The sequence below is a fragment of the Ammodytes marinus genome (genome assembly GCF_949987685.1).
Source record: "Ammodytes marinus genome assembly, chromosome: 7".
Lineage (NCBI taxonomy): Eukaryota > Metazoa > Chordata > Actinopteri > Uranoscopiformes > Ammodytidae > Ammodytes > Ammodytes marinus.
Genome location: NC_137211.1, coordinates 10,671,299 through 10,695,939, shown reverse-complemented (window position 1 = coordinate 10,695,939; position 24,641 = coordinate 10,671,299). Strand labels below are relative to the sequence as shown.

The following is a 24,641-nucleotide window of genomic DNA, read 5'->3' as shown; positions in this document are numbered from 1 at the left end:
TTTTCGGCCACCTTAATTCTTCAACGTTCCTCTCACAACACTAAACAACGCAGTCAGATGTTTCTCCTGTCAGGATCCAGATCTCCTATTGTCAATGGCTGCACGTATAGACGTGTCTTTTCCATAAGAGGAAGCTAATACCCTGCAGCTGAAGACGGATTAACCCAAGACAGACTAAATTCAAGAAGTCAGAGTGCACAAGAATCACTGATGGTTGGCCTAATTTTTTACAAACATTAGACCGGTAAAGCTTTTTTCAAACAACATGTATCATCTGGTTTAAGTGTTTGCTCTTTGTCGGTCCGTTTTGTTGGAAATGAACAATTAGTCTTATCAATATACTGTATATGGAGCAGCCTGTGAATGTTTTTCAGACATTTGCACCAACATTTGATAGCACAACTGCTAAAAAAACTATTTTTTTCTGGTTGACATATCTTCTGGTTGGACATATCAGGACAATGGGGTGATGTGTGTGTACATAGAGTAGTCACAAATTGTTTTTTTAAGTGGGTGTGGTTGGTTGTAAGTATGTATGTGGAGATATAGGTTTTGGTTGATTTTTTTAATGATAAAATGGCATGAATTAAATATATGGAATAGCTTGTGTGTGGCCATCAGGCCCAACAGGTCTGCTTAAGAGAACGTTTGTGAGTGGATGGTATTCAGGTTTCTTTGAATGGTTGCAAACAAAGCTTTTACTTCTGTGTTGTCAAATACTGCTTCACTGTGAGGCTCTACAGTGTAGACCTTATGTTTATAACTTAGGTTCTGATGGCTCTGTGCTTCAATTTTGATAATGGCCCTGTCCAGCTTCTCATGTGCTAGGGTTGACAGACTGCATGGTGCTGTGTTTCAATATTTATATATTTCCCCATTCGTACCACAAGGGGGCGATGGCTTCACAGTGCACACACAGCTCTGCCACAATGCTACTAATACTGATGATTCTTTTTATGATTTGATTATTTTTTCATCTGTGATGTAGTTTCTCTGGTAACAATTAACAATAAGGCACACCAAATTGTGGTAACTACTAAATTTACTATTACAACAACTACATATGCATTACCTACTACGCAGGGTTTTTTTTCTTTTTTTTTAGTAATAGTAATAGTAACTACTACATAGTTACGCATTACCTACTACATAGGTTTTTGTATATTATAAAATATATATAATATTGGGTAATGGTAGTTGCTAAAACAAAAATTAAATAAAAGAACACTGTAATAGGTAATGCATAACTATGTAATAGTTACTAAAAAATTAAAAATAAACTATGTAGTAGTTACTAAAATAAAATGTTAAAAAATGTAGTAAGTAATGCATGCAGTATAGTTACTACCATTTTGTCTACCTTATTGTCAAGTGTTACTGTTTCTCCTTTTGTGTTTTGTGGAGAAATGCAGATTCATTGTTGAACACATTTCTGTGTATTTTAGAGGGTGAAACATCAAGAGATTGCATCTGGACTGAATAGACAAGGTTTCCTTTAGGCTGTCATATTTTACAGAAAGCTCCCATAAGGGCACAGTCATGGAAAAACCCATACATCCTAGAGGGAAAAAGGGATGTTGGATGGATTTGACATGAATGCTCTCATCTGCATCAACAGATTGTCTCTCTGGATTGATATATAATTTCTTCACATCCTGCATCAATGTCATGTTTATAACGCTTGAAAATACTTGAGTCTGTTCATTGTGCAGCAAATTCTCCTCTCTTTTCACCTAAAGATGTGTTTTGGCAGTTTATCACATCTGCCATGGTGTTAGGTTCACTGATGGTTCTATGTTAAATCCCATGTAGCCTAGATCAATAACCTCTTTGCACTTTTCTGTGTTTGTTGTTTTACACCTGAGGCAGTAATTGAGACACTTTCTATCTTGTCACTGGCTAAAAACAGCCGGGTCGAGCAGACACTCTGTCCTTTCTTTTTTTTTTGTCTTGCAAGCCCATGGCACGGATCTTCTTCCAAGTCTCTTAGATAGATAGATAGATAGATAGATAGATAGATAGATAGATAGATAGATAGATAGATAGATAGATAGATAGATAGATAGATAGATAGATAGATAGATAGATAGATAGATAGATAGATAGATAGATAGATAGATAGATAGATAGATAGATAGATAGATAGATAGATAGATAGATAGATAGATAGATAGATAGATAGATAGATAGATAGATAGATAGATAGATAGATAGATAGATAGATAGATAGATAGATAGATAGATAGATAGATAGATAGATAGATAGATAGATAGATAGATAGATAGATAGATAGATAGATAGATAGATAGATAGATAGATAGATAGATAGATAGATAGATAGATAGATAGATAGATTTAGTGGGCTAAGTGACATTGTCAGTCTGATGGCCTGGGGAAAGAAACTCCTCCTCATCCTCACATGTGTTGGCCCTCAGCAGATGGTAGCGTCTCCCTGAAGGCAGCAGGGTAAACAGACTTTGGGTGGCTGACATCACTGGTGATCTTTATGACTCTTTTCCTGCAACGTTTGATGTGAATGTCCTGCAGATTGGGCTTTTTATAGGACAGACTGGAAGAGTTGAAAATTCCCAGAGACATGTAAAAACACTTACACCCAGCGTCTGGGGGAGGACCAGAGGTGGTGATCTCCCTAGACGCGGAGAAGGCATTCGACAGAGTAGAATGGGAGTATCTTTTTGCTGTACTGGGCAAATTTGGGTTTGGGCCGAAATGTATGTCCTGGTTTCGTCTATTATATTCATCTCCTAAAGCTGCAGTAGTTACTAATAAATTATGTTCACATTATTTTCCTTTATCTAGGGACACGCGTCAAGGCTGCCCACTTAGCCCATTACTGTTCATTTTAGTGATAGAGCCCCTGTCAATTAAACTTAGAGCTACACCATCCATACATGGCATTAGAAGGATGGAGATGGAATATAAAGCTTCCTTGTATGCTGATGATCTCTTAATATTTTTAACGGACCCGCTATCCTGTAAATCTGAACTTTTGAAGATTCTGGTTGACTTTGGTGGTTTTTCAGGTTATAAAATTAACTATTCAAAAAGTGTGTGTTTCCCTATCAATGATAAGGCAAAGCAGATTCCAGACACAGACTTGCCATTTTGTATATCACATTCCGGTTTTAAGTATTTAGGAATAAATATCACCCCTTCTTTTTCTGAATTATTTAAAGCCAACTTCACACCTATAATGGAGAAACTAAAATCTGACCTCCAGAGATGGAGTGCTATTTACCTTTCTTTAGCTGGAAAAATCAACTGCGTCAAGATGAATGTGTTGCCTAGATTTTTATATTTGTTTCAAAGCATCCCAGTTTTCCTGCCAAAATCCTTCTTCCGTTCACTTGATGCCCTACTCTCAAGTTTCATATGGGGAGGTAAATCTTCAAGACTTTGTAAAACATTGCTTGAAAGGCCAAGAAAAGAGGGTGGGCTTATTATTGGGCAGCGAATCTGCAAAAAATAATGTACTGGTTTCAGGCCCCAGACACGGGTTGGTGCAGTGAGGAGGCAAAGCTCTGTAATCTGTCATCACTTCCTGCACTATTAACAACAAAACTTCCTCTCTCCCCATCACAGTTTTCCCCAAGCCCAGTAGTGCGCTCAACCCTAAGAATTTGGATACAATTCAGGCAAACATTTAAATTGTCTGGCCTTTCTATGCCAAGTCCCATATGTAATAACCACCTCTTTCCAGCTGCTAAACTCGATGTCACATTCACACAATGGGACACAATGGGTCTTACTACATGCAAGGACTTTTTCATAGATAATATTTTTCCTACTTTCACAGATTTGGCCAAAAAACACTCTATTTCTAAATCCAGTTTTTTCCGATATCTTCAGATACGCCACTTTATTCAAACGTACAACCCATCGTTCCCTCAATTACCTGAAAGTTCAAACTTGGATGTCATACTAAAGATTCCCTTAACTTTGAAGGGCCAAATCTCTAATTTATATAATTCAATTATGTTGTTTAGTAGTGTATCAACAGAAAAGATCAAAACAAAATGGGAGGAAGAATTAGGAACAGTCATTTCAGATGAGACATGGGTTAGGGCTCTTAGCTGTGTAAATGGAACCTCTTCTTGTGTACGTCTCAATCTTATTCAATTTAAAGTTCTCCACCGTACTCACTATAGTAAGGTCAGACTTGCTAAAATATACCCTGAACTAGATGAGACGTGTGATCGCTGTAAAGCCACCAACGCAGACCTAGCTCTGCGTTGGTGGCTTTACAGCGATCACACGTCTCAGCCTGTTCTGGTCGTGCTCCAAGTTGGAAGAGTTTTGGAAATCAATATTTGGGATTTTGAATGTTGCTTTTGGCCTACATCTACAACCTAGCCCTTTAATGGCTATATTTGGTGTAAGAGATAACGACACTGCGACAGCCACTAACAAGAAAAATGTTATTGCCTTTGCAACTCTAATTGCTCGAAGGAGAATTCTCTTGGAATGGAAATCCCAATTATCACCGAAGGCATCTGTGTGGCTTTCTGATATGATGATGTTTTTAAAAATTGAAAAAGTGAAATACTTTCTTAGAGGATCAACCGAAAAATTCAACAAAGTCTGGGACCCTTTACTGGTTTATTTTGACAAACTTGTCACTCTCCCCTCTCATTAGTATATAAGCTTTAACGTAAAGCGCAAACACTTTCATCTTTTTTTTTTTCATTTTTTTTTAAATTATTTTTATGGCACAGGGATTGTTAGGGTTGGATGGGGTTTATAAAAATATAAAAATGTAAATTGTTAACTCTTGTTTCATTGTACATTGTCGCAAAAAGAAATGTAACTACTGTGAAATATTGTAACATGTGTGACAGCGTACATCTTGTCTAACAAGCAATAAAAATACATGTAAAAAAAAAAAACACTTACACCATTTACAATCCTACATGGAACCAACTGTTCAGGGAGCAGAAACACAAAATCTCCAGAGACATTTAAGAGCAACGGAAGCAATTCCCCAATGGGCACACGTGGTCAAACAGATGCCCCTAATGGACGCTAGAAAGGAATAAAATCGATCAAAGGTCAAAGGTCAAAGCCATCAATCAAATCAATCATATCAACATTCTTGAGTGACACAAGGTGCCGTCTTTTAGACTCTCTCTCTCCTCAATCTGTCTCTCTCTTCACAGGCCAATGAGAAGTGGAAGTCACAGTGATCAAAAGACGAAAAATAAACGTTTGGGATGTAATCCTCAAATAGCACGGGGGAAAACCACCAAAATCTGAATACATACAAATAGAAATACTAAAACAATTTATGTCATGCCATTTTTACGCAATAAACTTACCTCATAATAATAGTTTGATAGAAATAAATGCCGGGTATGATTCAAGCTATTTCCAAATAAGTTGTAGCAAAGATGATTAAGCCTTTCACCTCCACAAAACTATCCCTGTATTTCAGTTTCTTTTTGTAGCTTACATAAACCAAAACCATGTTTTCACCCTATAATGGTGCTGTCAGAGGTAAAAAGATCACCGATCAACCTGAGGGGGATCATAACTGTCTTTGGGATTGAGCCCCTGGGATCAATGAATCCCTAATGTTTCATGGTAATCCATCCAATGGAAGTTCAGAATTTTCTGGCTGGACCAAAGTGATGGACTGATATAGCCAAAAGAAAATTAATATAGGCCTATATATTTTTTTTTGCAGTTTGAGTTCATTGTTATTAGTAGACTATTAGGCTTCTGTTTTTTTATCAAATGTATTTGTAGATTGTAATTCCACTGTAACCACAACTTTCCTCCACATTGGTTTGACCACACATAGATTTGCCGTTGCCATGGCAACAGCAGATCTGAGCGTGTGTGTGTGTGTGTGTGTGTGTGTGTGTGTGTGTGTGTGTGTGTGTGTGTGTGTGTGTGTTGGACGCGTGGCTTTGGGGAAGCCAGTCCTCTCCATCAGCGCTGCAGCCCAGGCACGAGAGCCTTTCGGAAAGGGGGCGGGACATGTTTCGCTGCAGAGAGGGATGCTCCGCAGCCCCACACACGCTGGAGAACAACCAGTCTGGAAATCCCTGCACACAGGCACGTAGCATAGGCACACACACGTGCACACATTCACACACATGCTGACTGCAGTCCAACCCCCTCAAGCATTCAGCATCTGTGCAGCATCTCTCCTCTCTGTCCTCTACCTTCTCTATCCTCCTCCTGTCTCTCTCACTCAGCAGCTCTCCGACGCTCTGTCCTCTGCAGCTCTGACTCACTCTCCTCATTCTCATCTGCGGCCAATTTAGCCGCATAAACTGGGAATATGTCCTCCAGCTTGCCCCCCGGGAATGCAGCCGGGGCCAAGACCAAGCCCCTCTCCCCCTTCAGGAAGCGAGGCAGCCTGCAGTATACAGCCAGCACAGGTGAGTGTGCAGGGAGGGTCAAGCCTGCTTTCTTGTGTCACTCTTTATAGAATAATATTTGGATTTCTCTGTGAAGTGACGCTCGTTTAAAGAAGTAACAGGGGGTGATACTTTTTCTCTGCCACTAGTTGTTTGGGGGAAATGCAAACCTGTTGATTGGGGGACGTGTAGCAGGGGATGCTCTCTGCAGGTGTAAGATTTCTGCCTCCAAACCTGGCAGTTTCACGTCATCTCTATTTCCAGGCTTATTCTTATTGATGACAAAACATGCATAGCATCAGCCAGATCCTCACATTTGATCTAGGGTAGGATCAAATGTAGTATGAAATAATTTTGACGTTGCTGAAATATTGCATAACGTAATACATAATTGTTGTTGTCAGATGAAAGATCCATTCTGTATTTCATCAGTTTTCCTTTTAAAACTGAACAGATTATATGCACATTCCTGAGTTGGTGACCCTACAGCTCGTCAAATCCTTTCAAAAACATGTTGCATGATGTTAAAAGAAAATTGCGAGCCTAGCCTACAAATGTGAGTTTTCTTATTCGTTTGCGTTGCTTCGATAAATGTGAAGTCAGTGTTTTTCATTCAGCCCTGGTGGCAGTACGTGGTCTGGAGAGAATATGTAGGTTGGTACCTCAGGACCTGATCCCACTATGAAAGAGAGGATTAGCTTCCACTCTGATGTATATGCACACACTGTTCAGCCTTTCATCCAAACTACAAAGGGTGTAGAATGACCCTATGACGAAATGCCAGCCATTTGAATACCCCCCCCCCCCCTCCTCCCCTCCTTTATAGTCAGTGTCAACCTGAACGCAGCTTCAATTACATTTAACATTTAACATGTTTGTTCAGGCTTTTTGGATTGATATCCTGAAACAAGATGTAATGAGAAAGCTTGGTGGATTCTTGGATCTTGATATCTTGAACTTGATGTATTTGTATAGGAAGCAGATGACATTATCTCCCTTTACTGGCAGATTTGAAATATATATATATATATATATATATATATATATATATATATATATATATATATATATATATACAGTATAGTATATATATATATATATATATATATATATATATATATATATATATATACGGTATAGTATATATATATATATATATATATATATATATATATATATATATATATATATATATATATAACATATATATATATATAACATTATACAAACAAACATGTACTGTGTCTTTAAACATCTACCCCACCCAGGCCATGATGTTACCACTCAGAACACATACGGCCCACATGCACATTCTGTGACGTGACAATGACTGTGTTGATAGCTAAAGATCGTTTTGTAACCTTAACAATAAATGCTCCGGCTGGAGGTCTGAGTAATTTACCAACCCGCTCCCTCCAGTCTCCGAGACGCTTGAGATTACTGTCATTTGCATCTCGATGCTGTTGCAAAAATTGCTCTTGAGTGTCAGACGGGTAGAATTAAATAGTCACCGGAATAATGAGAGCCACGTCTTTGCGTTTATATTTGACAGTAGATATATTATATTTTTTATGTAGAGGAAAGGCAGACTGTGCACAGATCCCGAAGGCCTCCAGGGGCTTGGATTCAGAAAGCCTCTGCGGTAGCACATGAAGATAAAATTCACATTGATTGCTTTTATCCAAAGGGTATTATCTGATGAAGCAAAGATGACATTTAGGTGACTCGTTTTCATTTTTTGTATTTGTCTTTTTCAAATTGGCAATACTCTAGTTTGGGACAGATACACTGCAGTCTGTACATGCAGGGAAAACCGGCTGCTGATACATGATAGTTTGATTTTATTAGATTGGCTCACGGCAGGACCATAAATGATCTAAACAATGGTCTAAATCGACACTTAGCATGCTGGAGGAGTTGTACAGTAGCTTATTAGATGGGTTTTAATAAGAATCCTGAACTTTCAGTCCAATCTAATGAGCTCTCAGCTGGTCGATTAGCACAGTGGAAGAGATGTGGAGGGCTGCAGCAGTAATTTACCAGAACTAATTGGGTTCAAATCCAATGCAGCTTATTTTACCTTAAAGCTGTTCTACCAGGTATAGCCTTTTTGCGTTTAGTGCAGCTATTGTTTGTAGAACTGAGGCACAGCGTTGTCCATATTTAGCACATTAGTACAGAGGTTGTACAGTGAACCCAGCAGAGAACAGCAGGGGCTGAATCACTTATCTGGCTGTGAAAAAGGTTGTTTTGAGATTGGAGCGCAACCCACTCACCAGTTAGCCTCTGTTGTTACTTGGGCTGTTTTATAATAATATAATAATACATGTTATTTGTTGGGCCTTTCTAGAACACCCAAGACACCTTACAAAACATAATAAAAGCCCAACAAATTAAAAAAGTTAAATCAAGGTCACCAGTTATAAACATTGAAAATACTGTACATAACATCAGGATGGAAGCGGACGCAAATGAGAAGATTTAAATGTCATAAACAGCCGTTATTATTACACATCACTGCCATAACTCACACTCTATTGTGTGTGTGTATATATATCACTATTGTTTCTGGGTTACTAGAACATGGGTTCTCCAATACAATACTCAGTACAATATTCAGAAGCGTTATTAAAGTGAATGTAGACAAATATTCTATAACAAGTAAAAGTCCTGCATTTGAAATCTAAACAGAACAGAAGCTATCAAACAAGATTTACAAAAAACTTTTATATGCCTCTGTGAGGAATACAATGGCCAAGCGGGGAAAGTAAAGTGGTGGGAGGCAACACTTTAAAGCTTATCCGTGCAAGGTTATCACCTGCACAGAGGAATAAAATAGTACTAATAGTAGCAATAAGTACAAATATTCCTTATCAAATGGAGCGGCTACTGTACTAGTAGTTTAATTATGTATTGTACGTATTTGTTGGTCATTTTTAATGATGCATTCATTTTTGAGCAATGTTTTAGTGTTGAGCTATTTACTCTGAATGCTGTTAACTATATAAACCAAATAGTCATTTGCAAAGTAGCAAGCAATCATGGCTGTCAGATAAATGTGAAGTGAAGAGTACAATATTTGCCTCTGGAAAGTGGAAATAGTCCAACAACATACAACACGAGGTAACAATGATTCACTACAAGCAGGCCGCTGTTCTAAATGGTCATACAGGACAGCAGGCGGATGATGGACCTTTGAACACATTGGACTTTGCCAACATCTTGTTTGCGCCTCCTCCGGTTGTGTCACACCTTGTCATCGTTACATTCCCAATCAGGTCGGGGTCTGTTTCATGAACAGATACAGTAAGACCCTGTAGGTCACATGTTCTGCCCAGGCACTCCTCAAAGATACTGCTCAAGGTTTAATCAAGGATTGGCCATTGCCCTTGGACACCCACCTCAACACTCCCTCATTTGATAACCCTCAGTCCTTGTGTGCTGCAAATGGCCTGCTGCAGGTAACATGGACTTGTACCTAGCAGTTGGGACCACCTCTTTGTTGTACTGTACTGTTGCTCTTACTTACATGTAACAGACTACTGATGCACTCCATATATTGTAGATACATGTGGCCAGCTGGTTCTTGCAGCACATCAACCTGTGGAATATAGTTTGAGAGGTAAAGAGCACACTGTTATAGAAACAATCTTACATTAAAGCTTTAATTTATCTTTTGGATATGATATGGTAGTTTTTTATTAGTTTTTTGTAATGAAAATTTGCAAACTGTACTTTTTATTTTGATGTATCATGATGTACCATATATTGAGTATTGCCATTAAATGCAACTTTCAACTTCTATTCCAAAACATTTCAGAGGTGTATTTAAATTATATTTTACTCCTCCACATTCATCTTATATAATGTATTTTTACCAGCTTCTTTCCAGATGACATTTTTTCAAGAGTTACAACAATAATTCTTTAGTTGTTCGACATAAAATACACACAAGGATTCTGACAATTTACTCTTTTTCTTTTGCCATGCGTAAATGTTACTCAGAATATTCAAGCTCTAAGAAATACACAACTACAATAATTTCCCTAATTTCACGGATTTACATTTTATAGACTGAACTAGGTCAATCGAGTAAATAATCTTATGGTAAATAGATAATGAAAATAACCATAATCTGTAGTCCTAAAAATGTTCATATAAAGAATTTCATCTTTTAAAAATAATAATAATGCATTGTCATAGAATCAACAGCATTTGGGTGGAGGTGAAGCTTATTTTAAATACTTTATATGGTATAGACATTTAATTGATGTATCAAAAATAATAATAATAATATAATATATTGTGTATCATTGTATACACCTCTGAAATTAACCATTCTTCGGACTGAGTTTTTTTTTACTTTGGATTCTTATGTTACTACTATAATGCAGGACTTTGGGTTTTAATGCAGTATTTTTAAATTGTAATATTTTTTAAGTCAGTAAAGCATCTAAGTACCTCTTGCTTTCATATATATATGTATGAAGCTAGGCTGGATAGATTCATGCTTAGCCAATCGGTAGAGGTTCTCTTGTTGTTTATCTTGGATATCTAAGCTTACATTTACAGTTTGTGTTGATGTTATGTGATGCAGTTTTCGACCATCAGAGGGAGCCTGGTCTGTATGAATGCAGTCCATCGACAGCAGTCTGTGCTTGCTGTGCAGCTTTTGGTGCCACAACAATTTGATTACTCCTCTTGAAAGTAATCTCGGTACTGGGTGCTTTGGGGAAAATAAGCCCAATCATTTAACCTTGGGCGGCTGAGTGGTAATTCGCTTGTAGTCTGATTGCATTTGACTCTGCGGTGCTCAGGGTTTTTCAGCCCAGTCTGTCAGCACTGCTTCTCCAACTGCATCGCTCCAGTTTAAGAGAATGTCTCTCAGTCAGCAGTGGGGGGGGGGGGGAATTATATTTGTTGCTTCATATAAGCTGCTGATTATGTTTGCGTTGTATTTCTACTTGTATAGACATACAACTCCTGGACAGTAGTATGCACATTGAATGAAGTTGTACGGAAATTCTAACTGGATGCTTGGGGTCCAAAGATATAACAATGCACAATGCCCTAAAATGGTTAGGCTGGTCATACGTATATATGGTTTTTTTTAAGTAACATTTTTGATACACTTTTAAAGATTAACATCTTCAGTGTTGGGCTTGGGGCTGAGTGGCACAGTCAAGTATAGAGAGACTGACTGATATGTTGACTGAATAATATGAATAACAAAAATACATTTCTCGTCTTATTCTTTGTGAGAAAAGTGTAAGAAAACAGCACAAAGGCTTGAATAAGAACTGTCTTATTCAGCTCTAAGTTCTAGGTTAAGACAATTTGAGTTGAACTCAAATTGCACAGTGTTGAGCAAGAGAAGATAAGATGAGCAGCACACACTTGAGGCAAACTGATGCAGATTGGGCTTAAAAGACTCTTTTACTCATTGGTTGCAAACAAAATGAATTTAGTCTTAGCTGACAGCAGACTCAGATTCAGTCAGAAGAGTTCTATGTATAAGGCCCATCCGTAACACTTTCTTCTCAGCTAGCCACCCAGTAATGGGCATTTTACAAATCTTACTTGACTTCATTAGAGGTAAGGAAACTTGTGTGGTGGAAACGTTGGATCAAAGTATTATAGTTTTGATCTGATTTGAAGTCTTTCTCCAGATATTAAAGGTGCAGTGTGTAAAGGGAATGTGTGAGTTTTGTAGAACAGACTTAGTAGAAATGTAATATAATAGTACTATAATAGCATGAGAGAAATAACTGCTAAGGAACTTGCCCAATGTAGACACAATGAAGGATTTCACAAACATGTATTAGTCTGTAGGATGAAATTGCAACGGTTTGCAGAATTATGAATGTGTTATTTTCATAATCTGTTCAAGCACTCACCCACACAGCGCTGTGTTGATAGCATGGGACAGCATGTCCCTGAAATAACCATTAATTACTAGCACCATAATGGGGACAACGTGCTGGCCCTTTAATTTCATTCGTGTGAGAGGAAAGGGGGGAATGGTCTCAATTATTAGACGGTCATCTCCCTCAGACTGCCGCTATTCAGCTGGGGGGGAAAAAAGAGAAAAAAGAACATGACTTCTCAAATCTTCCCGCTGAGACAGCACCATTTGTATTCACAGACGACACAAACATCCCGAACACATGGTCTCCTCAGCAAAACAGAGCTCAGAGGACAGAGCATAGAGAAGAGGGGGGAGGCTGCAGCAGGAGAGCCCACGTCCTCTGGTGATGTAGGTTGTTTTCCCCCCGCCGCATCTCCCTCCTGTGGTACGTCCCAGATAGATGTCTGAGGCATTTAAATGAGGAGGATCAGCTCCAGAGGCAGCTACAGTGCAGCGACAGCTGGCCTGGACCAGGAGGCAGAGGGGGGGCACACACTGGGATGTGAGGGGGGAGTTCATGGATCTGCTGGACCATTTCTTTGTATGTATGACAGGGACAGATTAAGGGAATGAGATGGGATGACACTTTGACTCTGCGAGTGTGTTTACGTGTGAGCGGATGTGTGTTGTTGCCAATGTTGTCATTTGAGTGTTTGAAGAGTTTCTTTTCTCGTTTCTCTCCATCTCTTTGCACCCATCATGCAGACTCCATTTGCTGTTTGACATGCTCCATCTCCCTACTAGGACAATCTGTCTGCCCCTCTCTCTCTCTCTCTCTCTCTCTCTCTCTCTCTCTCTCTCTCTCTCTCTCTCTCTCTCTCCTCTCTCTCTCTCCCCCTCTCTCCTCCCTTGGCCCTGTTAGCTGCTGTCTAACGCAGGTTCTGAGGAGACAGGTACCCTCCTGAGCAAAGGCACAAATAACACTCTCCTCTTTTCCCCTGTAACCCTCCCCTCTTTTTTCCTCTCCCTCTTTCACACTCACTGCCGCTCTCCTCTGGCTGTCCCTTGGCGGACAGCCCAGCCCAGAGCAGTGCTGTCTTTAGTGTGCTGATGAAAATGTGTGTCGATTGACTGTCCCACAAATCAGATTTTCTCATGCGTTTTGAAGATTGTGTAAAGCTGCAACTGTGCACACAGAAGCAAATAGATGCATTGTGTTGACTGTACCTGCAACTGTTGGATCTGATCGAAAAGGTTGTTTTCAATGCTAGTGAGTATCCTGCCTTCATTTGTTTTCCCTATGGTTCAAGTGAGAAGGCTAACAGCAGTGAAGGAAACACAGAGGTTTCCACTAGAATATCTGCCCGCAGACATGCAGCTCATGCAGCTCATACAGCTACAGGGACTAAACCATCCCTGGCCATAGAAATATATTTTGGGTGCACATCTTGAGAGGCATCAGCTGTTTTGATGCAGAGCCAGTAAGAGACGCTGGAGGAGTAAGCATCCTGCAGAGGAGCAGAGGAGTCGTGAAATCCTGCCGCATTCTCCCTGCCCTGCACGATAGTGAGCAGAAAGATTTGCTTATTTTTTATCCTGAACTCTAAAATATTGTTTAGTTAAATTTGGTTGATTTTTCTGATTATATGATTGTTTGGATGTGTTAATTTTGGAATGCAAACTGTTGATCAAAACATTCTGGCATTTAAAAACTTGTGCTTTCTGAACTTTGATAGTTTTTTAGTGCAAATGGAATTATCTAAAGCACAAACTATTGAAAATTCCAAAGACTTATCTAAAGGAGCCCTTGCACTGTATTGTTGATATTCGTCGATCCCCCCTCATTCCTGCTCTCTCAGCAGTGCTGACACATAAGAGCTGTGAGTAAGTATTGCTTTCACTGTGAGAAATTTGCCACACGGGTGGTGAGTCACTGGCATTTCTTGCGGGCTGAATAACAGATCTGCATAGTCAATGGAAACAGGTAGACAGTGTTTGATGATGCATGGCCTGTCTGAGAGAGGAAGGGGTAAAATAAAAGGAATATGTTAATATTGAAGCCTAATCTTCCAGCATTAGGGCAGAATTTTTATCCCTTTCAGGCAGAGATTATTTGCTGTCTCTGAGGACAAGTTTTCTTACAAAGGCGAGAGAAGAGGAAGGAATATGCAGTACTGTAGATGAAGTGTTTCACAGGATGTATTTTGACCTCTGACCTTTCCCTTCGTTCTGGCCTGTAGAGTTCAGATGACTTTCCACTTGCAGTCTCATCCCTGAGGACTTTTTTTCACCGCACCATCCGCTTTGAATTAGACTAGAGTCAGGGCTGTATTGCTGCTGAAATATGCATGCGCTGGAAGTCCCTCCGCAAACCGATACTGTTTGGCCTCAATTTGAGGCTCAGTGGAACCATGAGCGGAGAAAGATGGTGTGTTGCATTGTTTTCAATTAAACATTTTCTTATCAGACACCTGGTGGTGTGTGCGGGGGCAGTTTCCAATCTGTTTGCTCCCGTTACACTTATCCCCTGCGCTGCCTGCCTCCTGTTCATACTAGATCAATAAAAGCTTAAGCCAACTAGATTAAGTAGTATGTGTTCAAGTGGAATATGGCCATTAGTGGTTTGTTCTCTAACCGTGAGGGGATGAGTTGTTGCATAACCATAGATGCCACTGAACCAAATATAGCAGCCATTAGGGGATTTAGCTCGGGGCCCCGGCAGGCTTGGCTAGGCTCGGCTTCACTGTGGGTCGGCATGGATGTCTTTGCCGCTGGCCGACTCACGCCTTTCACACTGTCCACCACACTGTTATCACTGCAAATAGATTTGACTTGAAACCAACAGCAGCGAGAGCATCTTAGCCATTACATGCTTCTGCCTGTCAGAATCTGACAGAGAATAGAGGACAGATTGGCATCACATCATGTGTTCTTTCTTCTATTGATTCAAGCTAGCTTTGAATAGAGGAAAGATACTTACAATTGTAATATTAAAATGGTGTTGTTTTTATTAATATAAATGATTGGATGTATGAATATATAACTTTGTGTGCACCTCAGTAATGTTTGCAGATGCGCTTTTTTCTTCTGCATTTAAATTTTAGCTAGGGCAGAGATTATTTTGCATTTTCATTTAGTCTGCTGAATTTTATGTTTGTAAAATGTAAATTATTCAATGTTTTTCCTAACACCCTACATGAAGTCTTTAAATGTCTTGTTTTGTTTGATCAGCAACACAAGGCCCAGAAAATATTTACAATTTACAAGGATATAATTTAGAAAAAAGCAGTGAAGCCTTACAATGGAGTAGCTTGACAACAGAAGCTTTTGTAATGACATTGATCAAAAGCGATTGTTTTTTTTTCAGACTAATTCGCAGATTAACTCATTAAAGTATTTTCCCCCCGAACCAGAGGTAGGTTTTTAATAAGATAATGTTAAGGAGTCTTGACTTGCATAATCTTTTTTTTTCATATCATTATTTGTATGTTGTTTGTTTGACATACTCAGACTCAAAGCTCAATGTTGGAGCACGTCTCTTCAGCCTTTAAAAGGTCAAAGCACACTTGAATATTCTTACACTGAAGAAGTTTGCATTTCACTCAGTTTTTCGCTTAGGAGTTTAAGTGTGCGTTACTTGTGTGAGTTTCGACGTCGCTGCCATGTGGTACAGCCTAATTTGCTGAGTGGGATGTGTTGATTGGACGGTGTTGAGCAGAAGGTGATAAGCACGTGGTGAGTTGTGGTCCGGCCAGAGACTAAACCGTCACTTCTCTTCTCATCACAACTACAGTTCTGTCTGCATCACCAAGTGTCTATGTACTTTTTTTTTTTTTTAAAGGTTTTCTTTGGCATTTTTATGCTTTATTGATAGAGTAGAGACAGAGTTGAATTGGGGTATAGGGGAGTGACATGCAGAGAACGACCGTGGGCTGGAATCGAACCCTGGTCCGCTGCTGGCCGAGGCCCATGGGGGGGACGCCCTACCAACTGAGCTAAGGGCGCCCCCTTCTATGTAACTTTTAATGATGCTTTTTTTTGTCGGCCCAGTTAATTGGCCTCTCTGGTCTCGCCAGCTGTCCCAGCAGAGCAGACAGACCCAGACATGCTGTGTTAAATAAATCAGACTTTATTTAGACTTGGCACGATTGCACAAAAGACAAAAGAGGCTGCAGTATACCATCTTTGACCTTTGTGTGTATCATCTACAAATACTGATAGGCAACAGGCCCTCTGACACTGTAGCACACACAGGATGAAATATTTAGCAGGATGATGAATATTTCAGTGACTGGTGCGAGGTTTCCAAGGAAAGATTGATATCATTTCAGACGGACAGCTAAATATAATCCCAGTAGTGAAGGCATTGTCTCTCCTAACTTTCTGTCTCTAACTTGTCGCTGTTAACAAACTTCTCCCCAAGTGTCTACTCAGTATCCGTTGTCACAAGTCTTTTTATTCAATTTGTTTTTCCTTTCTCGCCTTTCCATGACAACTGGGTTTGTATAAAACTTGAGTCTTGCGGTGGCAACAATGGAGGGTATTAGCTGTTGTATGTGCTGATGGAGCGCTCCACCTGAATGGCCCATTGTGTCTTGAGGCACAAACAGCCCGCTGAGCTCAGACCTCCACTGTTTGCTACTGCAGACTGTTGTGCCCACTGTGAATTAATTGTATGTTGAAGGAATGAAGAATCATAATCTGCTGATTTAGCTTCTTTAGCTTATTCATAATCATATCTAGCCAACTTTTTCATGTTGGGTAAAACGTTTGCTGTATATCAAGGTCGATAAGACTCATAGATGATGAAAAGAAAAAAAGAATACAGCTGTGGCAAGCCCAACTGAAAGTACTTCCTGTCCTTGGAGTTATTAAAATGAGGAGGTACTTGCTTGACTACTATCGTTCAAAGATTCTTAGGCCTAAATGTTCCGTTCCTCATCTCGACTTAAAGCTTCAAAATAAGGCATGCATTAATAGGAGAGACATGCTTCAGTACTTCCAAAGATGCAAAGTTTTCTCCCTCATTTCAGGACCTCTTTCCATCTCTCTCTTTTATCTTCAGTTGAACCCCGTGGTACGCGCCACCTCCTCACTTCCCAGCATTCCTTGCCGGGAATCCCTGTGGCCTTGAAACAGTCTATTGACCTGCGTACATCTATGGACGGGAAGTACAAGGAGATTGCTGAGGTTAGTTCCCACTGTGATTGTGCTCATTTAGTGACTTTAATAAGATGAGCTTAGTTTTAAACGTGCCTGGATGTGAGGATTGTCAAAATGTATTTCACTGTCTGTGTGAAGGAGCTGTTCTCGCGCACCATGGCAGAGAGTGAGATGCGCAGCGCCCCCTATGAGTTCCCTGAGGACAGCCCCATCGAACAGCTGGAGGAGAGACGTCACCGCCTCGAGCGACAGATCAGCCAAGATGTCAAGTAAGTCCAGAGAAAGGAAGTTAGTAAGTTAGTTATTTAGATGGTTGGTGGGCTGTTCTCAAGCTAACAGTGATGATACTAAAGTGAGCGTCATTCTTTGTGCTCAGGTTTGAACCCGACATCCTCCTGCGAGCCAAACAGGAGTTCATGAAGACTGACAGTGCCACAGATCTGGAGTGAGTGTCTCCCCGGGCTATGGACAAGAATGATCTCATTGTCCATCCAATGTGTATCTTTAACTACCAAAACAAGAATTTTTTTTTTGTTGATCTATCATTAGATACATGAAGGAGTGGAGCCAATTTCCTGATCTGTGGGATCAAGCTCCAGAGAGGGAATACCAGAGAGTCACTATTACTGGAGAGGAGCAGTGTGGGGTGAGTCAAATAAGTATGCTGGCCCAATCAGAAAAAGGGGAGTACAAATATTTTTTAGTTGAGGTGGTTTGTGGTAGTTTCTCACAATAGATGAAATACTAAAAAACTATTTAATTTTTTTCTTTGCTTCTATCTTAATTCCTGTTTGTTCCGTTGTTCTACTCTAAAGGTTCCCTTCACAGATCTGTTGGATGCCGCAAAATGTGTGGTGAAGGCTCTGTTCATTAGACAGAAGTACATGGGTCTGTCGCTGCAGAGTTTCTGCAGGACCACGGCTCGCTACTTACAGGAACTGAGTGAGAGACCTCTGGACTTCGATGTCTATGAAGAGGATATCTCACAGAACACATTCACTACAGGTACACACACGTTGTACATACAACACTGCGCTTATATCCTATCGTGGTATACTGCACACCTAAAGACATACAGACCCTGACAGTCCTGATTTGTGCTGAAACGAAGATTTCTTTCCAGCAATTATGAAAAAAATGTATTCCTTTTTAGTAGTTAGTAAGTAACCTATCAAGCAAAACATTCTAAAGACTTTCTGGTTCCACCTTCTCAAATTTGAGCAGTTTCAGCTTTTCTTTCTTTTCAATCATTGTAAATTGATCATCTTTGGGTTTGATAGGTGTTCATAGGAGGACCAAAAAAACATATGTTAAGACATCATCCGGAACCTTATGAAGGACAATTTATAACAGAAAAAAAATAATTTAATCAATTTATTTTTATAGCCGAATATCAGGCCTAGAAGAGTTTTTATAATCCAAACAACATGATTCTTAGGTACTCTTTTCTAGGTCAGTTTACTCAAATAGTATTACTGATCTTGTGATTATATAGGAATATAGGTATGCATGCCATGTCCAGTGTCAGGTGTGGTACTCTCACATTAAGACATACCGGGGCACGCCCACAGATTTTCGCGATCCATCTGTCACACACCCTTAAACAGGCTGCCACAGTGTACAGGGCAGGCTGCTTAAAACAAACCTTAGTTTCATGTGCGTTAACAACCACCGCGCTCAGAGCCGTGACACAGTGTGACATTCTGTTTCCTCTCAGATTCCTCAGTGCACCCAACTGTTTCTGCAACGCACCCCTATGAGAACCAGGACCCTGCCAGCATGCCCCCCGACATGGGTTATGGCTGCAAGATGGTGGATGGTGTCATGCATGTGTACACAACGAAGAGCACTATGGAAAAGTGAGATATTTTTGGGTGAATCACCAGGTGCACAAGCATGATGTATGTTGTAGTCTTCAGTGTGGGAGGATGGTTGTCTTGTTCTTAGACTGATTTTGTCACATGTTTTGTTGGCAGAAAACTTTTTTTTTTAAGTTTTTTATTTTGCTAACAGGAGCACAGAGCTGGACCTGCCGTATCCAGACCTGCAGGAGTACATCGCTGACATGAACGTCATGATGGCCCTCATCATCAACGGGCCAGTGTAAGATTTCTCTACTGTTGAATAATGACGTGTGTGTATATCAGGCATTTCAGATTTTTTCTCTATATCATGTTGGCCCTTGAAATTAATTATCATCACCAGACTTTCTTTTCTCTTTCTATTTTAAAAGCACCTAGAAAAAATAAAACTAGCTCACAATATGTAAGGTCGCAGTAACCTTTGACCCCTCAAAAATCGAATCAGTTCACCCTCGAATCCAAGTGTAACAGTGTGCTAAATTTAATAAAAATCTATCTATGGATTTTTGAAATATTGAGTTTACAACATTAGAGGTCACAATAACCTTGACCGTTGGCCTCCAAAATGTTATCAGTATTTTGTTGAGTCGAAGCTGACATTTGTGTAAACTTGGCCCGGATTGACGGACGGATAAAAACACTGCCAGAAAAATGCCGTATCACAATTCACAAAAGAACCCAACCCTTGTTTTTTTCAACCCTCTGCCACAGAAAGTCCTTCTGCTACCGTCGCCTGCAGTATCTCAGCTCCAAGTTCCAGATGCACATCCTGCTGAATGAGATGAAAGAGCTCGCTGCACAGAAGAAAGTCCCACATCGAGACTTCTACAATATCCGTAAAGTAATTATGAGATATTTTTCTACTGAACCCTAATCTGAATTCATGTGTTGTAATCCACAACCAGACTTGCAACAAACAAATGTTGTCTTTCTGTTTGAATTGTTTTGCAGGTTGACACGCACATCCACGCTTCTTCCTGTATGAACCAGAAACACCTTTTGCGTTTTATCAAACGGGCCATGAAGAAGTATCCAAAGGAGATTGTGCATGTGGAAAGAGGCAAAGGTCAGACGCTCATGGAGGTGTTTGAGACCATGAACCTGACGGCCTTTGACCTGAGTGTAGACACCCTGGACATGCACGCAGTAAGTAACACCAATGGAGGATTGATAAAAAGCTAGTCAGTTCAGAAAATATGCCTGGTTCATAAATATACCACAGTGTTGCAATGAAAAATAGTGATTTAACCAGACAACAGTTAATGAGACTTTGTTGTGATACAATGTTTCATCCCTTTTTTTTCCTTTTTTTTTTGCAGGACCGTAACACTTTTCATCGCTTTGACAAGTTCAATGCCAAATACAATCCCATTGGGGAATCCATCCTGAGAGAGATCTTTATCAAAACAGACAACCACATTGAAGGGAAATACTTTGGTCACATTATCAAGGTGCTCACACTTGCACTTTAAACACCGGCCTTGTCACTGACACCCGCAGAATGGTTGTATGAGGCACCGGCGCCCTCTGCTGACTGTTTGTCTTACTGATTTTCAGGAGGTGATGGCTGACCTGGAGGAGAGCAAGTACCAGAACACAGAGCTCAGGCTGTCCATCTACGGCCGCTGCAGGGACGAGTGGGACAAACTGGCCATATGGGCTGTCAAGCATCGGGTCTACTCCAACAACGTGCGCTGGCTTGTGCAAGTGCCTCGACTCTTGTGAGTAACACTAGAAAGGCCAAGTATGACACTAAATTTTTTCATGGATTGTAATTAAATACAATATTCAGGCACTCTGGTATTTCAACTTTATGCCACTTTATACTTCTGCTGCACTATAAAATATCTTAATTTTTACTTCTTTACATTTATTTCACAGTTAGGGTTGGTAGTATAACACACATTTCAACCTTACAAACAAAACATATGATTCATTTAAAATCTATCTGCTATAGATTAAACTATCCACCAGAATTGAAAGAAGCAATGAATAATCAGGGCATGTTTTTTATTAAAACAGAGAATGATATTTGCCAAAATACTGTTTAAACTATTCGCCTAAGTTTAAGTACCACTGGATAGCCCTTGATGACGTTTACTAACAGCCACATCAGTCACTAAGCATTGTATGTATAATAGTACAATATGTAGTAGTAGTGCAATTAAAACCACAAAGGTAATATTTCATAAATACAACTTTAGTCTCACAACTGACGACTTTATATGTATATTCCTCCCAAAGTGACGTCTACCATACAAAGAAACAGCTGTCCAACTTTCAAGAGATGCTTGAGAATATCTTCATGCCTCTGTTCGAGGTCACAGTCGACCCCGGCAGCCATCCGGAGCTGCACCTCTTCCTCCAGCACGTACGACGTCTTTGCTGTGGAATGAATGAATTTGATATTTTATTCACATGTATAATAGTAATACATGTATGTGTGTTGGTCCCTTACACAGGTTGTGGGTTTTGACAGCGTGGACGATGAGTCAAAACCAGAGCAACATATCTTTAACCTGGACAGTCCGCTGCCAGGCAACTGGACAGAGGAGGACAACCCGCCCTATTCCTACTACCTCTACTATATGTATGCAAACATGACCGTGCTGAATCACCTGCGCAGGTACCCAACTACAGTACACCTCAGTCAGTTCAATGAGCTAGCATTATCTGCTATTCCTAATACCGACAGTCTCCTAATGTAGGTTTTAGACGTTTACATTATTAGAGAACGAGAGAATATATGACATGGTAGTTTGAAATGCAATGGATTGAATAAAGATATGACATTACCAGGGCAAATACTGGGATTAACCTCTTTATAAAAGCTTTAAATTCCTATCTCAACAACAAGTACAGTTTGCGCATGTGTGTATATGCACTTTTGAACTTTTAATTAAAATAAGCTTCATACTACTATAGTACAAAGGTTTCCAAAAGAAATATATTTGTATCATTAGGGATTCATCCCTTGGTCTTTTCCTGTCATCTGTTTTAAATATGATTAGTCACTGGGGAACCAAAATTAAAATCAGACTTTAGACAGCACCCATCAAAGGTGAGATTTAGTGTCCCCTCTTTAGTCTGTTGAAGTTTCCTAACCAGTGTCTTTTCTGTTTGAAGGCAGCGGGGGTTTCCCACGCTTGTCCTGCGTCCTCACTGTGGGGAGGCGGGGCCGATCCATCACCTGGTGTCTGGTTTCATGCTATCGGAGAACATCTCCCACGGGCTGCTGCTCAGGAAGGTGACCCTTTCAACAGCTTTAACATACAATGGGGAATTCATAAAATACAATTATTACTTTAATAAAGAAATATGCAAGGCCTCAGAGGGTCTGGATCATCTGACTCATGTTTGTGCAGACAGGTCATGCTTTGAACATAATGTATTGATTGTTTGTTACAACACAAAACATCATGCCTTGTGTTCCTCCAGGCTCCTGTGCTGCAGTATCTGTACTACTTGGCCCAGATAGGGATCGCCATGTCGCCTCTCAGCAACAACAGCCTGTTCCTCAGCTACCACCGTAACCCTCTGCCAGAGTATCTGTCCAGAGGTCTCGTGGTGTCTCTGTCCACAGACGACCCTCTGCAGTTTCACTTCACCAAGGTCAGTGTGCACGGACAGTAACACATGTAACATCCTATATTTGAGAGTTCTACATTTAAAAAATAAGGAATATGGAATAAGCAATAAAGGTGTGCTATAAGAGTGGTTTAAGGCAGGGGTTTTCAAAGTGTGAGAGAGTGAGCCCCCCCTCAGAGAACAAATTTCAGCGGAGCCCCCCCCCCCCCCCCAAAAAAAAAAAATGTTCTAAATCCCTGTGTGTTTTGAAAGATCTTTTGATTATTTTACAAATTTAAACATATTTTTAAAAAAGAATTGTGCATTTTTTAAACATTTTTTAATATATTTTAGCATCTTAATCCAGTGTTTTAATCCTGCTTCCTTTAAGCATGGATAGTAGTGACTGAGTGTGCAGCGGAGTGAGAAAGATAGGCAGACAGACTTGCTCAAATTATTGACCAGTTAAACGTCATTCACACACCCAGTGTTTTTTCGCTAGAGCCTCCAATGTCTTGATGGAGGAAAATAGTAGCCAGTGGAGAACCAGACCCTCGTAGGGGGGTCCGGGGATATGCCCCACCCGGGATATTTTTTTTCACCTTTTTAAAGTGAAATGCATGAATCTGGTGCACTTTGAGAGGAAAATTAAGAGGCTAAATATAATGAATTTTGTGTGAACAAATAATTTGGAGACACTGGGTCTGATGAATTAGAAGCTATTGAAGAAAGACACATGGAGTTTCCATAAAAATATTAATTTAAAATAAAAAAAAATGTATGCAGGGTCCTCTGGGTTGGGCTTGGTGCTCTTTTTCTTTAACAAGACCTATTTCTCTGTAATATAATGAATGCATTTAAATGCAGTGAGCGGAACGAAGCAGAAGAACTCTTGTCCAGCTATGCCGTGATCTTAATATAAAAAACACAAACTAAAAAAAAACTAAAAAAAAGGGGGGGGGGTTTAGTTTTTTTTTCACATATTCATCCGCGCCCCCCCTGCCATAACCCCAAATAAATTTTGCTACTTTGGATTTAACAAAAAGTGCTGTGGTGTATCAAAAATCCTTGACCTATAGCTGTGCATGGTTAACTTTGATATCTCCATTATCTCCATCTCCATTGTGTATAGGAGCCCTTGATGGAAGAGTACAGCATTGCTACTCAGGTGTGGAAACTGAGCTCCTGCGACATGTGTGAGTTGGCCAGAAATAGTGTGCTGATGAGCGGGTTCTCTCATAGGGTAGGCTATCAATCAATTGTCTTCATAGCACATTTTCCCGTTATAAAATGTTACTGTGTGGTAAATCTATTGCTCTGCCGACCCTTTAATTGTACTCTTAACTCATCTTCTGGATCAGGTGAAGAGCTCCTGGCTTGGCCCAAACTACTTCAAGGAGGGACAGGAGAGTTGCGACATCAGGCGCACCAACGTTCCTGACATCCGAGTGTTGTACCGCCATGAGACCATGTGCGAAGAGTTAAATTTGATCACACAAGCCATACGCACAGATGAGCTGGAGACCATTGAAGAGGAGGGGAGTCTGTGCATGGGAACGGTACAGGAAGACAAGTGAACATGTGGCACAACACAAACAAAATGCTATACGCTCCCTGTTTTCACATCAGGACCTTGTACAGATTCGCAGATCACAAACCTGTGAAAAGAGGAAAGCTTTGTAATCGAGGTTGAAAGCTACTGTGGTAGTAGTATGAGAGAGGACCTATACGATCTGTGTTTACTTTGTTTAGTTTATTCGAGTCATTCTTCGTGTCATGGTGATATCACAATGTCTCTTCACCTATTTATTTTT

General features: G+C 40.1%; 1 protein-coding gene across 2 annotated transcripts; it reads left to right on the top strand.

The window, feature by feature from the left end:
* Positions 1 to 6,308: 6,308 nt before the first annotated feature.
* ampd2b (adenosine monophosphate deaminase 2b) lies at positions 6,309 to 24,404 on the top strand (the record flags this gene model as incomplete). 2 transcript variants are annotated; one of them, XM_080030397.1, is made up of 18 exons in its annotated part: positions 6,309 to 6,408; positions 17,301 to 17,425; positions 17,537 to 17,667; positions 17,775 to 17,843; positions 17,948 to 18,044; positions 18,214 to 18,403; positions 19,116 to 19,257; positions 19,412 to 19,501; positions 19,972 to 20,101; positions 20,212 to 20,406; positions 20,580 to 20,711; positions 20,818 to 20,981; positions 21,505 to 21,631; positions 21,723 to 21,886; positions 22,387 to 22,507; positions 22,699 to 22,872; positions 23,960 to 24,070; positions 24,189 to 24,404. In XM_080030397.1, the coding sequence occupies 18 exons, from the start codon at positions 6,309 to 6,311 to the stop codon at positions 24,402 to 24,404; spliced, it is 2,478 nt and encodes an 825-aa protein (XP_079886523.1). The 2 variants fall into 2 exon arrangements, with proteins under 2 accessions (XP_079886523.1, XP_079886522.1); XM_080030396.1 differs by having other exon boundaries at positions 18,214 to 18,416; positions 19,093 to 19,257.
* Between the last annotated feature and the right edge of the window lie 237 nt (positions 24,405 to 24,641).